Consider the following 17,845-nt stretch of genomic DNA (forward strand, 5'->3'; position numbering starts at 1 on the left):
TTACTCTTTAAAATATCTCTGTAAAATAAAACTTGTATAAAAACTTTTCTGTTATAATCCATGGATTAATACCTGATTAATGTCCAAAATAAATTATATTTTCAGAAAAAAAAAAAAAAGGACTGTTTTCCATACAGACTTTTCCCTGCAATGTGTTCTTTTTTTTTGTTGGAAAAAGTTTGACATTTACTGGTGCTTAATAAGGCACAGAGCGGATACGCTGATTTATTCAGCATTGTCCTCCAACATATACACTTTCAAGTCACTGGCTAAAATGAAAACAAAAAAATTATAAATTTCTGTTCCAGCAAAGTTCAATATCTCTGCAAACCAGCAGAATGCAATTTTGGGCTTGCACGTAACCTAAGACACAGGTAGTCAGGGGAAGGTGTCCCTGCCTATGGCACAGGGTTGGAACTAGATGAGCTTTAAGATCTCTTCCAACCCGAGCCATTCTATGATGCTATGAATACTTCTATTAATGATCTATTGCCTCCTTTCAGAAATCATTTAAACAAGTATGTTTAGTGATAATCCCACTTATGCATAGTATTTGTTTGCAAACAAGTCTTTTGTCATTAAGAGCTAACCCACTGTGGTTGGTTTTGCTCTGCTGGGACGTTTACCCTGTGACCCCTCATATTTCATGCAATGGGAAGCAGTGCCATCCTCAGCTTCTCTTCTCACAGGGCCAGGAGGGATCCATGGAGATTTGCAGGATCTGGCGGCACACCAGCCTGAGTTTGTGCTTCACCAAATCACCTTGCAGAATAACACCTAGGATTTTTATTTTGCATTTTCAGAGCAGCAGAGTGCCAGAGTTTCTCTCTTCTCACTGCAGAAAGTCACTTCTATAACTTAACCCTATATGTGAGCACACTTCTTGAAGGCTTGAGCTCAGGGCAGTTGAAGCTTATTGATGCTGTATGTTTATACACAAAGCAGACTCCCTGGCCCCAGGAAAAGACTCCTGTGCATACACGTGCCATGCTCCACATCTGCACATCAAGGGTCTTGGTTCTCTTTGCACCTCATCATCACTGCACTCTTGCACACACTGCATAACAGTCTGTTCCTCATGGGGGCTTGAGCAGCTGGAGGAGAGGAAATCTTAACAAAGATCACCTCAAATTGCTTTAAAAATGCAGGAGGAGAAGCAGAGAACACCTAAGACACACTCTGATATGTGTTCCTCACCACTGCAATCTCTTGAACTATCACACCCTATTTTAGTGATGTGTTGGGGAGAAACAACTAATTAGGCATAGCCATAGGCTGGATTGAGTTTATTAGTCACAGGTCTGTACAAACCTTCTGGGGAGGCAGCTGCTCACTGTTTTAGGGTGCTCTCACTTGCCTTTTTAGTGTGGGAAAAGCAGGAGATGGAGGGCAAACTCTCATCACCTTGCTTTTCTGGGATCCCTTTAATTGCAAGCACTCCTGAGTTCAGCAGCAGAGACTAGGAACTGGAAATTTTAGCTAGACTGGCAGAAGGAGACACGGCCACATTCTGGCACCTTGTCTGTACATATGTACTGGAGAAATGCATACCTTTGAAGATGAACTCCATGTGCTATTTTAGAATGTTTATACATGAAAAAACAGTTTCAACACTGGCTTTGGTGCCTCTCAAATAAATGAGACAAGAAAGTAAAACACTACTGTTTCACAGGCTAACTAATCTGATCCTGATTCTAGGCACTGCAATATATTTATAATACTTCTCAACATATGGTGTCTAGAGGAAACACTACCTTCTTTCAACAGTCTGGCAAATGTGTTTTGAGATAGATAGTCTAATGACAGGAATGATTCAAGGGGTTTCACTGGTTTTCTCTGGTACATGGGTAATCTGGACACAAGAGCTCTTAAATGGCATTTTCAAAACTTTCCATGAGATAATAGTGGTTATTATGGGATTTACTTCAAAGTGAAACAGATATCTTGATCCTCTCTTACACATCTAAAGGCACCACACTTTTGAGTCAGAATTATACTTTTCATGCATCAGATTTAGGTGGAGTAATTTATCTTTGTAATGAAAAGTAATTATGTAATTATAAAGGTTTTAAACAAATATGTTGTACTTGTTTCTAAATAGGTGTAATATTTCCTTTTATTGATCCCACATGTATTTGCTGCTGTGAGAAGTGACAGTGTATCAGCACACGAGAGCAATCATCAGACATAGCTGAGTTAAATGCTATTGCCATCTGACTTAGCTGAATTCATATAAAGGCATTTTGGCCAGTAGCTTCCAACAGCTGGCCCCATTATAATTAGAATTTGTTAGCACTGTTGGTGGTGTATTGTCTATTTTTATGCCCCTGGTTTTCCTGCTGGAATGTCTGAAAGGTGTTAGCATGTTGTACTGCTCCATCACTGCCTTGTGAAGGTGAGGCGTTGATGGATCACTAACTGTGGGCCAGTCTTATAACAGGAATCATATGGTTTGGGATGCCTGAGACCACTGCTGGGAAAAACAGACAGAGATGAGATGATCATGGACCATTTGGGATAGAAAAAGTAAAGAAAGGAAATATTTTAAGCCTGCTACTTGCTTGGCGATCTGCAGCAGACTTCCATTTGATTACACATTTGGACTGCTTCAAGGCACATGCTGTTTTGGTATCTTTGGCTCTCAGTAGAGCTCCATTGACGATCTAATGTGCAAGTGTTGGTTTATTAACTCAACTCATACACTTCACATCTTTACGAAACCCAAAATAAACTGGGAATGGTGAAGGCAGGATTTGAGCTCCTGTGAAGCTGAGCTCATCTGTAGAAGCAACAGAGACATACCGCATCAGCCAAGAAAGCCAGATATGTTGTACTTTGGAAAAGCACAGTGGATGCCTGGCAGAACAGACCTGGAATCATCTCTATTGGTGTGTTCTTTGAAAACAGTGTACCAAGGGTGAAGATGGAAACTTTTTAGAAGGAGTCACATGGAAAAGACAAGATACAAGTTAGTCCTGGGGAGATGCCAACTGGACGCAACAGGAAAATTTTCCACTATAAGAACAACCAGCCATTGGAATAATCTGCCCAGGGAAGTGGTGGACTCCCCAACATTGGACACTGTTAAGATTCGGCTGGACAGGGTCCTGGGACGTCTAGTCTGGTCATGCTTTACCAAGAATTGTTGGACGAGATGATCATCCCTTCCAACCTGGGATTCTAGGATTCTAGGATCTATGTCTTTCTTTCAGAGTTACAGCAAAAGTCGATATAGTTTGTGAGCAAAGAGGTAGATGAATCCAGATTTTTCCCCGTTTAGTTAAATGATCTTTGGGAAGTGTCTTGGGAGTTTCTCAGCCTGAGTCCCAAATTAGTTGTTGTAGCACAAAGCATACATGGAACACAGCTACTAAAAAGCGCTGAACAGTGACAAGTCTCCTGGTTACCAAGGATGTAACGCTCTGATGTCACAGGCCTTTTCATGTCATGCTTCACAGAAACTCAGAACTATGTCGAGCTTACAATATACTAGAAAAGGGACAAGTAAAAAAAAACCAACAAAGAACCCCACAAAAAAAGGGGAGCTTTTATAAATGAGAAAATTATGCTGAAGCTGAGATACTATACTCTTTGTCAAAAGTCATTGCAAAGACCATAACAACAAAATATGGATGCAATGTTAAAAGAATCTGTGCTCCTCACTACATCAAATAATTATGAAGGATACTACTGCAGCATCATGAGGGAGCTTTCTTTGAGAAGTCAAAGGATAGTTCAATATGCAGTCTCAGTCTTTCTATGTTTCTGTGTGGCCAAGATGCTAGAGGAAAAGTGCCTGCTATTTTTTCGTAACATCAGTTATTAAATTAATTGTATGGATTTTTCTTTGTTTGAAGATAAAATTCACTTATTTCAAAGGAAATATTACTTTGAAACTCAGACGAGATAAGATGCAAAAAAATGGCTGCTGAGACACACAGAATGCGCAATTTTTACCCTTTCCTATTTGTTGTCCTATTTATTAACAAAGCAAACAAATCCATCAAATCCGAAACAAAGCTAATTAGTTTGCAGAGAAAAAATTAATTGAAAGACATTGACCACTTGTGCTTCTTCCCCCAACTCCCTCTTGGACAGAAATACAGCATGTGGTAGATCCTTTATCACCACAGTTAATTGTTTATACTAGAAAGTCAACCTTCCTTGCTGACACGGATAATCTTGCCAAGTGAAATTATTAGGTTCTGGTCTTCGCCAGAGTTTACTCCCAGACTTCATTATTTAGCTGTTTCTTGTATAGAGCTAGGTTGTCATTGAAGTTGGCACGAATTACTATGCTACTTTTGTGCATGCATTCACCAGAGCTATGGGAACAAAATGAAGGATCTTGCATACACGCAGAGATATTACAATAAGAGGCCTCATTTCCTCTTCAATAAGTTAACAGCATGTGGAAAGACAAGCATGGAAATCATGTGTGAAGAGCACAAAGAACTCAGATCATTTTAAGAAAATGTGGATTTTGCATTGATTTTCCTAATTGCCTACAATACTTCCTGACAAGGTAGCTCTCTGTCACTTGAAACGTTGCTGCTGGACTGGTTCCTCTTGACTACACACTATAATGTATATTAGACAGACAAAACAATTTCTTGCTGTCCTCGATTGCATAAAACAGGTTGCCTTGGAGGACCCAGAGTTCTGCAGTACACAGTCAAAACATTATCTTGGTAATATTGATGCACTGCAGAAATCTGCATTTTATACCTAAATAACTCTGTCATATTCAGCCATGCTTGTTTTGTGATCTTCACTGCAAAGGCTATGCAGCCCAGAGGGCACCTGGCTTATCACAATATTAAGTAAATGAAAGCTGCTATAATTCAGAGGAATCCTTTATTGTTTTAAATTTACAGAAAGGATGAAAAACCTGATAGAAGAAACATATCAGTCACCAGATTAATCTGAGCAAATGATTGCTTATTAAGAACACAATGACAGACCTACCAGATGCACTGTGGAGGATATACAGACTACAGAAGCAGCACGGTTTCTCCTTCCTTTGCCAGAACTTCATCGGGCATTTAAAAAATCCAGAGTACAAAGGTCTACCTGAAAAAAAGGAAAAAAGAAATAATCTTTCTCCACTCCCTGCATCCTTATATCATTGTCTTCTCTTATTTTCTTACAACTCTTCTTTAAATAACCCTCATAAACCAAAATCTTCCATTGCCCAGCGGAAGCTTCACTAAAAGCAGTCCTGTCAACTGAGACTATATCCCACAGCCGCTGCTGACACTGAGCTCCTCTTCTTGGGCTTTCAAACCTCATTGTGGTCTTCATGTTTCTAAAGAGGTTATTTCAGTGACACAAGGAAAATAACATCTTTAAATTTAGTTCTGTCTCTCAAGGAAATAAGGGGGCCATTTTAAGCACTTTCTTGTACTAGAGTTTCTAAATATAAATGGAACATTTTTATTTTTTATAGGATCAGGAAGGAATGGCTGAGAGAGACAGACAGGGATTGAATGCAGCAACAAGAGCCAGGAATTCCTGCGCCCTCCATCTGGCTCTGCCTTTAGTGCATGATTTCATTTCATTCTGATCCTTCAGCGCTCCTCCTTTTAAAATAGCTATTTTGAATTTAAGTAAAAGCCATGCAAGGCAAATCATTAGCTGATGAGGAACAATTCATTAGCACATTCTTGGAAGGTGGCATTATAATCACATTGTAGGACAGTTGATTTACCTTGCCACAAGAAAAGCTGTTACAGATCATAACTTCTGCATTTTGCCTGCCAGGATTGCAAGCCTCTATGTCCAAGAAGAGCTGCATGGTGATATGAGGGCTGGTATGACAATCTCAAGAAGTTGTGCAAGCATCAAAGCTTCATAAGTATGACAGAAGAATAAAGAAGTAAGTCACTACTGCTGAATCCCCTTTTGTGAATTGCTAAAGCAACTCAGAAGAGGAACAATTGGAGGCTGAATATTTCCTCAGACATCATTGTTTGAGGTCATTTGCAGTGGGGGAAAAGCTAATCCCTTATGAATGCTGACTCTGTGTAAACCCAGTAGGTACTCTGGGGCAAATATTTAAATTGTAAACAAGGATTTTGACCACAGAATACACATTTTAAAAATACATGATAACTTACGACAGACTGTGTTTTCCTACAGCATAATGTGACATTGTAGTTTGAGCCCTTGGGACTGTGGAGCAATTCAACCTCAGGTTGTGTGGAAAGAGTGAAGGAGATGGAAGCTGAAAGACATCACTTTCAGAGATCTCATGGAGGCAGAAAACTGAACTGTGACTTTTCCAATTCTCCAAACCACTACTTATCCTTGAAGCAATTGGCCCTGCCACAGTCTTGCCTCACAGCCGTCCGCCCCCCTCACCCTTTCAGTGAGCTATAAACATTATTATGTGCCATTGTTCACTTTCTACTTAAAGCTCCCTCTGCAAGAGTTTATTTTAGAAAGATTTTTAAGATATCCCTTCCCCTTGCCTCATCTAATCTTCTCATAACACCTCTTTTCCTTTTCTCTATCTCCTTCTTTCGCTTCCTAAGTCCAAGCTGACTCAGAAAACTGAGTTTCCCAATATCGGTTTTTCTTCACTTTCCTTCTTTCCTTTCCATTCTTCCCACCACATCTCAGAACCTTTATACCTTATCTCTGGCGATGTCAGATATCTCCAACTGTTTAGGACCAGACAGGAACAAGACAGCAAAGGACCATGTCATGCGCACCATCCTCATTTTGCCTGTGAAGGGGAGTAAGAACACAGAGGTACAGCATGTTCCAAAACATGAACAATTTGAAAGGCACAAGGCAGACACCATATCTTATCTTTGCAAGTCTTATCGGGGATCATTACTTGTTGATGGAGGCAGGAGCCTGGAGAAGACAGCTCCTGTCCTTCATGTCTTGCCGCCAGATGGCAGCCGCTGTTGGTGGAGGAGAAAGTGATTTCCTAATCTTTCCCTTGCTATTAATCTCTTCTGGAAGTCGTGGTTATAGCTTGCTGTTGTTGCTGTTGCTATCTTTGGTGAACTCAGGAAAAATGTGCGCTGTTTCTTCAATGAGCTTTCATACCATCAAAGGGGCCTGGGAATCTGTTCCCAATTGTGGACTGGAAGAGGCTGTGCTCAACAACTTTGCCACTCCCAGGTTTTTTAATTCCTTTTAGAAGAGGGAGGTATCAAATAACTTTCCATTTTAAACGATGAGGAAAATTACATATCCTCTACTTCTATCATATGACCTTGAAAATCACAGGGCAGGGAGGCCTCAGGAACTGCACTTGTGGCTGTCTAAATGCGATTGCTCCCTGCCTGATTCAATGGTGCTGCCACAGATTTGGAGCTGTTGTATGTGGCACACAACATCCCTGCACTCCAACAGTCCTGCAACCTAAGACCCTGAAGAAAAAGTCCTTGGGTCCCTAAATTCCAGTTTGGGTGAACTTGTCTTGGAGCACAGCCAGGCAAACAAAAGCGCACACCCCAGATAAAGCAAAATTGAATTTGGAACATTTCAGTGTTTCTGTGTGTCCACATTTAGGCAAACCAGGGCCGGCCTTTGATGTTTACTCCAGGAAAACTGCTAGTAACTTCAGCTTCACTCCTACAAATATGCTTTGGAAGGTTGGGAAACTATTATGTTGGGAAATCTGAGCTTGCAGTTTGTCTCTTCTGTCATGGAAATAACTATTACATACATCACCTCGTCTTATTTACTCATACAAAAAGGATGGTTTCCAGTCATTTCTTAGTTTGTTTTTCATACTTTGTCTCACTGGGATATATTCCCTGAGCCTAAAAGCAGACAAAGGCATATGGTTATTATCTCTTCACTGAAAACAAAAGGAACACCTCTGTTTCAAGAGTATGACCGATATGGCTGTGGTCCTACCACAGTTCATTCCACTAACTTTTCGAGTAAGATTTTCTGAATTATCACATTCCTATAGTTCTATGCAACTGAAAAATCATGTATCACATTCAGCAACATCATAATGTAATAACTCACTGAAGCAATCAAATGACTCTCTAAAAAGCTTCAGGGCCTCATCCTCCAGCTCCTCAAGTGCAGTGACACTTTCTATCCTTACAGATGGCTCCAATACACTGCAGAAGAAATTCACTTTTGTTTTTTCCCTAAGAATAATGAGTTGAAATTTTTCTCTTGTGCTGAGGAAGCCATAGCACAACCCAACACTTGTTTAGGCAAGCTATAGAAAAATGAGGTTTGAAATACAGCAGCAGAATAAATAGAACAAAAGTAAAATGACAGACAACTCATTTCAGTGGATTTCACATGGTATTTGTTTACTTTTTCTTGTTATATGCTCTTACTGGTTTAAATATTCACGGAAGTGGAGTGAAGCACTTATTGCTGAGGCCTAAGTCAAATATACTGTGTGATGCAGAAGGCTTAAGATTTGCGTCTATGCTTATGTTTGACAACGTAACAGGCCATTTACTCAGTTAACTTCAGATCTGGGGTTAAAAACCATTTAATTGTTCATCTTGCTTTTCATATTGCCTTTTGGAAGATGCTTCACCTTGGCTTGGATTTCCTAAAGAAGATACAGAGAAAAGTCCCAAATGCTCTTGTTCTTCTTAGGCTTTCCCATCATTTCATTCCTTATCCATGCAATAAAAAAAGGGCTATTTTGAATGTTTGAGCTTCTATTTATGTATTTCTTGCCAGGGGTAAGCTGTAGCATTTTATACATATCACAAGCCAACACCTGAGCTGCAGGTATCCTGGTGTTACTGAAACAGAGGCCCAAGATCTAGTAATGTAACAACCGTATCTGAAGCAGAACTAAGCTCAATTTGGCAGAAAAATTAGCTCAAGCAAATTTCACACTTTAGGAAGTTTTGGAGACTGAGTGTTTCTTGCAGAATTTATAGAATTTTTACTAATGACCTTAAATTCCACTTTTACCCAAGATGGATATCTTTTAAGCATATAACCTTGATGTTTTTGGAACTGCAGATGAGTTTGTCAAATTAACAGTAATGTTATGTGGGTAAGGGCTCTTTTTTTATCATTTTAGGATCAACACAGAATTTCTGAGAAATTATTTTCTTTTTCCTGATGAATATATATTTTAAGAAATATAAATGTACGTGTTGCCTAAAAGGAGGTGAATGAAGGTATGTGTATCTAAAGCCACCACAACACTAGAACATGAGACTGAGATAGCAAGTCAGATAGATTGTTTTATTCAGAATTTTAATTCCATAGGATGCTTCACTTTCTTCTGTTATGGCTCACTTACACAGATTTCTCTTTAATGATAGCTCTTCAGCCATCATCCTGTTTCTAAGTTTTACTTCAACCCATTCACCCTGGAAAACCAGCTTAGCTGCAACATCTTTATAGAACACATCTTTTGTACCTCCTTACTCGAAAGAAGTATTTTCTGAATTTTTTTTTTTTCTCTCTGGGATCAATATTGGTGGTCTGCACAGAAAGCAGGGCTATCAGGGCATAAACAGTGTCTTCATAGCTTCTGCTATTTGTATGGTATGGTATGTGCATGTATTTAGGGCTTACCATTTCCTTCCTCCCTTCCTCCCTCCCTCCTCCCCTCCTCCCTGCCTCCTCTCTCCCTCCACCCCCTTCCCTCCCTCCCTCCCTCCCTCCTCCCTCCTTCCTTCCTTCCTTCTTCCTTCCTTCCTTCCTTCCTTCCTTCCTTCCTTCCTTCCTTCCTTCCTTCCTTCCTTCCTTCCTTCCTTCCTTCCTTCCTTCCTTCCTTCCTTCCTTCCTTCCTTCCTTCCTTCCTTCCTTCCTTCCTTCCTTCCTTCCTTCCTCCCTCCCTCCCTCCCTCCCTCCTCCCTCCCTCCCTCCCTTCCTCCCTTCCTCCCTTCCTCCCTTCCTCCCTTCCTCCCTTCCTCCCTTCCTCCCCCCTCCCTCCCTCCCTCCCTCCTCCTCCCTCCCTCCTTCTCCCCTTCCTTCCTTCCTTCCTTCCTTCCTTCCTTCCTTCCTTCCTTCTTCCTTCCTTCCTTCCTTCCTTCCTTCCTTCCTTCCTTCCTTCCTTCCTTCCTTCCTTCCTTCCTTCCTTCCTTCCTTCCTTCCTTCCTTCCTTCCTTCCTTCCTTCCTTCCCCCCCTCCCTCCCTCCCTCCCCCCCTTCCTCCCTCCCTCCCTCCCTCCCTCCCTTCCTTCCTTCCTCCCCTCCCTCCCTCCCTCCCTCCTCCTCCCTCCCCTCCCTCCCTCCCTCCCTCCCTCCTTCCTTCCTTCCTTCCTTCCTTCCTTCCTTCCTTCCTTCCTTCCTTCCTTCCTTCCTTCCTTCCTTCCTTCCTTCCTTCCTTCCTTCCTTCCTTCCTTCCTTCCTTCCTTCTTCCTTCCTCCTTCCTTCCTTCCTTCCTTCCTTCCTTCCTTCCTTCCTTCCTTCCTTCCTTCCTTCCTTCCTTCCTTCCTTCCTTCCTTCCTTCCTTCCTTCCTTCCTTCCTTCCCCCCTCCCTCCCTCCCTCCCCCCTTCCTCCCTCCTCCCTCCTCCCTCCCTTCCTTCCTTCCCTCCCTCCCTCCCTCCCTCCCTCCCTCCCTCCCTCCCTCCCTCCTTCCTTCCTTCCTTCCTTCCTTCCTTCCTTCCTTCCTTCCTTCCTTCCTTCCTTCCTTCCTTCCTTCCTTCCTTCCTTCCTTCCTTCCTTTCCTTCCTTCCTTCCTTCCTTCCTTCCTTCCTTCCTTCCTTCCTTCCTTCCTTCCTTCCTTCCTTCCTTCCTTCCTTCCTTCCTTCCTTCCTTCCTTCCTTCCTTCCTTCCTTCCTTCCTTCCTCCCTCCCTCCCTCCCTCCCTTCCTCCCTCCCTCCCTCCCTCCCTTCCTCCCTTCCTCCCTTCCTCCCTTCCTCCCTTCCTCCCTTCCTTCCTTCCTTCCTCCCTCTCTCCCTTCTCCTCCCTTCCCTTCCTCCCTTCCTCCCCTCTCTCCCCTTCCTCCTCCTCCCTCCCTCCCTCCCTCCCTCCCTCCCTTCCTTCCTTCCTTCCTTCCTTCCTTCCTTCCTTCCTTCCTTCCTTCCCTTCCTTCCTTCCTTCCTTCCTTCCTTCCTTCCTTCCTTCCTTCCTTCCTTCCTTCCTTCCTTCCTTCCTTCCTTCCTTCCTTCCTTCCTTCCTTCCTTCCTTCCTTCCTTCCTTCCTTCCTCCCTCCCTCCCTCCCTTCCTTCCTTCCTCCCTCCCTCCCTTCCTTCCTTTCTTCCTCCTTTTTTTCTTTTCCTTCTTTCTTTTTCTTTCTCTTTCCATTATTCTTTTTTCTTTTGTCTTTTTCTTTTTCTCTTTTTAATTTTCAGACTTTCTTTCCCCTCCTTCTGTCTTTCTCCTTTTCTATCTCGTCTTTCTTCTCTCATTCTTTTGTTCTTTCTCTCTTTCTTTGGCTCTTTGTCTCTTTCATTTACACATTAAAATGAATAAAAAGCCACAGAAAAGAAGAAAAAATCCTCAAGGAACACTTATTCTTCCCTTCTCCCTCCCAAATTACAGTACAACATAGTTGAAACTGGAATCTGGTTAAGGAGAATATATAAACTTTGCAAGTCTAATAAGAAACAGATTTTGTGGGTTTTGTACTTAACAATTACTAGGAAATTGAATGTAAGAAATATTTAACCACCACATGAAGATTTCAAAAACAATGTTAACTTGCCCATATTTAAAAACTATTGTGTGATATACTTTGATACTAGTTCTATTTATTTGTCACAATTGAAGTTAAACATGCAGTTTAAGTATGAGAGCACAATATCTTTACTCACTGTACCTACATTATACACCTTCACTATTATTTTCATAGATTCCAGTTAGCTACTAATCATAATCTAAAAAGCATTAAGAGATTATCTATTTCTAATGTAATAAACTCAAAAGAAATGCATGAGGCTGAAACAAGGCAAAGTGAATTACAGTGTGAGAACACTAACTTTTTAATTTCCTTCTTAGTTTAGAACTTATGTTGTCTTCTGAGATTTAACACATGCTCTTACTTTCACGTGTGCACAATTTTTCCTTTTTACCAGTAGCACAGGAAAATAATTCCAGCACAGAACATAAAGAAAGGAATCAGGTGATTAGATACACTCTGAATCTGGAACATCAAGGCAAGCTTATTGTCCATATGAGACTGCACAACAGAGAATCAGGCACATGAGCAACTGTCAGCTTTATCAATAATGATCTTTTCAAGTGCAGACAGCAATATGTCTGCTATATATTCAGTTATATTTTGCAATAAACCATACCAGTAAAAAGCTAGGATCACATCTTTCATGTGTATGCACAAAACAAAGGTATCTTAGTAAGCTTATTCACTCCAACAGCAAACGAAAGGAATAATTGCCGAGGTGAGTATCTCCAGAGAGGACGCCTTTAACAGCGGAGCGGGGGAAGCACAGCGTCCCGGAGCCTCAGTTCGGAGCGGCAAGAGCGACCGAGGGAGCCTCAAGTCCTCGACAGGACTTGCCCAGGAGCCGGCAGCTCAGAGGACGCGAGCAGCTGACTCACAGGGGGCGGCGCCAGGAGTGACGGCACCAGCCCCCAGCGGGTTAAAAACCCATCCCAGGGAGCGCGGGCGACCAGGAGCGCGGGCGACTAGGGCGTGGCGCGGCAGTTTGCGCAGGCAGGGCGAGCGGGATGGTGAGCACTCGCCTCAGGAGCAGGTCCCGCTCTGGGAGCTCTGCCCCGGCGGTGGCCAGCGTAGGCACCCAGACAGAGCCGATGAGAGGGGAGGCTGCGGCACAGACCTCGGAGTGTAGAAAGTGCTTCGACTGGTCTCGTGAGGCGGGGGTGCACGATGGACAGGGCTGCACTCGGTGCGCCCTGGTGGAGGTCCTCCTGCAGCAGGTGGCTGAGCTGCGGGAGGCTGTTGGAGAGCTAAAAAGATGCCAGGGAAGCTGAGAGGAAGCTGGGCTGCTTGCTCCAGGCTCAAACTGCGCAGGGGCTGCAAACGTCCAGCATTGCTCCTATAGGAAAGAAGGAGGGCAGCAACCCAGGAAGCTGGGAATTAGTCACGAGAAAAACGAACAAAAAAAGGAGGAAGAGGACAATTAACGACAAGGGGCTTCCTCCTAAATCTGATGTCCCCGCCCAGAACCGCTTCGCGGTTCTGCAGGAGGCTAATAAGAAAGCACCCACCACACCTAATGAGCACCCTGCTGATGCACCAGTAAAGAGGATCACTACTGGTGCCTCCAGGAAAAAGAGGAGGGTCATAGTAGGAGGGGACTCTACTTTGAAAGGCACAGAGGCGCTCATCTGCCGGCCTGATCCACTCTCGAGGGAGGTGTGTTGGCTGCCGGAGGCTCGGATCAGGGATGTTGCTGAGAGGCTGCCTGCTCTAGTAAGTCCTGCTGACTATTACCCCCTCCTAGTGGTCCATGTGGGTGCTAGAGATATAGACAGCAGTTGCCTGGAGGACATTAAGAAGGACTACAGAGCCCTGGGAGAGGTGGTTAGGGGCTCTGGAGCTCAGATAGTTTTTTCATCGATTCTCCAGGGCAAGGGGAGGACCTTAAAAAAGCTAGGCGTGTCTGGCAGGTTAATAAATGGTTAGAATGCTGGTGCCATAGTCAGGGGTTTGGCTATTTAGAACATGGGGCTCCATTTGGGAGGCCAGATCTACTGGAGGCTGGTGGAGCTGGTCTGACAAAGAAGGGGAAGAGCTGTTTTGATAGGAGGCTTGCCAGGCTGGTCAGGAAAGCTTTAAACTAGATGTGTTGGGGGAGCGGAGCATTGATCCATCCCAACATTCCTGGTCAGTTGCCAGCACCTGTAATAAGTGCTTGGAACAATGTAGAGATGTTCCAGCTGCCCCAGCCATTGAGTCGGCTTCATTTGGAGCTCGGCTAAGGTGCCTCTATACAAACGCCCGTAGTATGGGGAACAAGCAAGAGGAATTAGAGATGTGTGCAAGGCTACGGGAATATGATGTCATTGGTATCACAGAAACATGATGGGATGGCTCCTATGACTGGAATGTCGGAATGGAAGGTCACAGGCTGTTTAGAAAAGACAGGCCAGGCAGATGGGGAGGGGGTGTTGCTATCTATGTCAGTGATAGGCTAGAGAGTATGGAACTCTGTCTGGGAACGGGTGATGAGGTAACAGAGTGTTTGTGGGTCAGGATCAAAGGGAAAACAGCAGTGGGGGACATTACGGTGGGGATCTGTTACAGGCCGCCTGATCAAGAGGACTCTGTGGATGAAGCGCTCTACAGACAGATAGGAGCAGCCTCACGCTCACAGGCCCTGGTCCTCATGGGGGACTTCAACCATCCTGACATCTGTTGGAGGGACGGTACGGCCCGGCACAAGCAATCCAGGAGGTTCCTCAATTGTGTGGAAGACAACTTCCTCTTTCAAGCAGTAGAGGAGCCGACGAGGAGAGGTGCCATGCTGGACCTTGTGCTCACCAACAGGGAGGGACTGGTTGGAAATGTAACGCTCCAGGGCAGCCTTGGCTCTAGTGATCACGAGATGCTTGAGTTTGAGATCCTCAGGACGGTGAGAAGAGCGTGCAGCAAGCTCACTGCCCTGGACTTCAAGAAAGCAGACTTTGGCCCCTTCAGGAGCCTCCTTAGTAAGGTTTCCTGGGATACAGTCCTAGAGGGCAGGGGGGCCCAAGACTGCTGGTCGGTATTCAAGGATCACCTGCTACGTGCTCAAGAGTGTTGCATCCCGACTAGAAGAAAGTGCAGCAGGAGGGCCAGGAGACCTGTATGGATGGACAAGGAGCTGCTGAGGAAACTTAGAGGGGAAAAAAGAAGCTTATAGAAGGTGGAAGCAAGGACAGGCGGCCTGGGAAGAATACAGGAGCATTGCCCTAGAAGCAAGGGACCAGGTTAGGAAAGCTAAGGCCCAGCTAGAATTAAGTTTGGCAAGGGATGTAAAAGATAACAGGAAAGGATTCTATAGATACGTAGCAAATAAAAGACAGACTAGGGACAATTTAGGCCCTCTCCAGAAGCTGTCAGGAGAACTGGCTACCATGGATTTGGAGAAGGCTGAGGTTCTTAATGACTTCTTTGCCTCAGTCTTCACCAGCAAATGCTCTGACCACACAACCCAAGTCTTGGAAAGCAAATGCAGGGACTGTGAGAACGAAGACCTTAGGCCCACTGTAGGAGAGGATCAGGTTCGAGACCATCTTAAGAACCTGAACGTGCACAAGTCCATGGGACCTGATGAAATCCATCCACGGTCCTGAAGGAGCTGGCGAATGAAGTTGTTAAGCCACTGTCCATCATATTTGAAAAATCCTGGCAGTCAGGTGAAGTTCCCGATGACTGGAAGAAGGGCAATATAAACCCCCATTTTCAAGAAGGGGAAGGTGGAAGACCCGGGGAACTACAGACCAGTCAGTCTCACCTCTGTGCCTGGCAAAATCTTGGAACAGTTTCTCCTGGAAACATGCTAAGGCACATGAAAAACAACGAGGTGGTTGGTGACAGCCAACATGGCTTCACTAAGGGGAAATCCTGCCTGACCAATTTGGTGGCCTTCTATGGTGGAGCCACGGAACTGATGGACAGCAGCAGAGCAGTTGATGTCATCTACCTGGACTTGTGCAAAGCATTCGACACTGTCCCACATGACATCCTTGTCTCTAAATTGGAGAGACATCAATTTGATAGATGGACCACTCGGTGGATAAAAACTGGCTCGATGGCCGCACGCAAAGAGTTGTGGTAAATGGCTCGATGTCCAGTTTGGAAACCTGTAACGAGTGGGTGTCCCTCAGGGATCGGTGTTGGACCCGGTCCTGTTCAACATCTTTGTCGGTGACATGGACAGTGGGATTGAGTGCGCCCTCAGCAAGTTTGCCGACGGACACCAAGCTGTGTGGTTCGGTTTGATACGCTGGAGGGAAGGGATGCCATCCAGAGGGACCTTGACACGCTTGTGGAGGTGGGCCGATGCCAACCTTATTGAAGTTTAACCAAGCCAAGTGCAAGGTCCTACCACCTGGGTCGGGCCAAACCCCAGGCACTGCTACAGGCTGGGCAGAGAAGAGATTCAGAGCAGCCCTGCAGAAAAGGACTTGGGGGTGTTGGTTGACGAGAAGCTTAACATGAGACGGCAGTGTGCGCTTGCAGCCCAGAAAGCCAACCGCATCTTGGGGCTGCATCAAAAGTAGCGTGACCAGCAGTCGAAGGAGGTGATCCTGCCCCTCTACTCTGCTCTGTGAGACCCCACTTGGAGTACTGCGTACAGTTCTGGTGTCCTCAACATAAAAAGGACATGGAGCTGTTGGAGCTAGTCCAGAGGAGGGCCACGAGGATGATAAGAGGGCTGGAGCACCTCCCATATGAAGACAGGCTGAGAAAGTTGGGGCTGTTCAGCCTGGGAGAAGAGAAGGCTGAGTGGAGACCTCATAGCAGCCTTCCAGTATCTGAAGGGGTCTACAAGGATGCTGGGAGGGACTCTTCCTTAGGACTGTAGTGGTAGGACAAGGGGTAATGGCTTCAACTTAAACAGAGGAAGTTTAGATTAGATATAAGGAAGAAGTTCTTTACAGTGAGGGTGGTGAAGAACTGGAATGGGTTGCCCAGGGAGGTTGTGGATGCTCCATCCCTGGCGGTGTTCAAGGCCAGTTTGAACAGAGCCTTGAGCTACATGGTTTAGGGTAAGGTGTCCCTGCCCATGGCAGGGGGGTTGGAACTAGATGATCTTAAGGTCCTTTCCAACCCTTACGATTCTATGATTCTATGATACTATAAAATTGAGAATGAGGTTTATATGTCATATGGTGGTAAGCTGTGAACTCACTGCATCTCCCTTTCAGAATATAATGAGAATAATCAAATATCCAAACATTAATTTTCTCATATCCCAGAAATTAGAGTCATCTACTTTTCTTGTGATCAGCACCTGATGACATTTTGATCACCAAATCACCACAAGGAACTTTGTCTTCTACAAGTCTTTCCTCCTTCCCTTCAGTTGTACAGTCTTGGTTTGCAATGCGCTTATGGTTAAAGGGCAAATGAAGAGGAGCTTACTCAAGCCCACTTCCATCCCTGATGTGTTGCAAAAGTGAAGCAACATAACTGAGCATTCATTACTCTGTAGAGAGAAAGCAGAAGATGTTCTGTTCCTGGAAGGCAAATTAGACCCTTTGAAAGCCTGAAGAGGATCAAAAGCAGCACCTTTCACTGTCATCCGAACTGGAAGTCCCCACCCTGGGCAATATGTACTCAGTCACTGTTTTTATGACTGCAGCAAACAGGAGGACAGCTGCAAAACCCTCGAGGACAGACCATAAATATAAGGGTGATATTGGGAAAACCAAGCAAAGAATGTCTGACTTTCAGTGTGCAGTGGGAATGGTACTTCATTTAATTTACTTAGACTACCTAATCCTAAGAGTTACTTTACTATAAGTTGATCAAACATTTCTTTCCTTAATCACTGTAATAGTTTTTGATCCTATCCTGCAAGGTGCTAATCAACAGCCAAAGATGCCTCAGCAGTCCTCTGTAGGACGGGAAGTCCTGTATAAAGTTCAATAGTTTGTCTGTTCATTTAAACCTGTGCTGATTCAGGCAGGATAAGTCTGTGCTGGAGGCAATTTTTAAGCTTTTTAATCTTAAAATGCTTGATTTCTTAGACATAGGAAGAACTGCTGTTTGAAGCTGATCCAAGGAGGGGGAGGAGGAGAACCTGGCAGATGTCAATTTGAGCCTTAGTAATAACAACCTCCTCCAAGCAATCTAACTCATCAAGCTAATGGTTACTCAGTCTGATTCTGCAGTGTTTTGTGTTTTATTTCTATTTGGGTCTTCCTGAGATAAGGCTCTAAAAGGAAAAAATAAAAAATATAAAGTAGAAAAAGAAACAGCAGTGGAAAGCAAAACACATATAATCAACTGTCTGCAACTTTC

The 17,845-nt window shown here is 44.2% G+C and overlaps 1 protein-coding gene across 1 annotated transcript in view; it reads left to right on the forward strand.

Annotated features, from left to right (window-relative positions):
* Positions 1 to 7,865: 7,865 nt before the first annotated feature.
* The window catches only part of BAG3 (BAG cochaperone 3), a 30,941-nt gene continuing 20,961 nt past the window's right edge, over positions 7,866 to 17,845 (forward strand). The window contains exon 1 of the mRNA XM_030488108.1: positions 7,866 to 7,907. Within this exon, the coding sequence (XP_030343968.1) occupies positions 7,866 to 7,907 (42 nt within the window). The remainder of the gene's footprint in view (positions 7,908 to 17,845) is intronic.

The sequence above is a fragment of the Strigops habroptila genome, chromosome 5, assembly GCF_004027225.2.
Source record: "Strigops habroptila isolate Jane chromosome 5, bStrHab1.2.pri, whole genome shotgun sequence".
NCBI lineage: Eukaryota > Metazoa > Chordata > Aves > Psittaciformes > Psittacidae > Strigops > Strigops habroptila.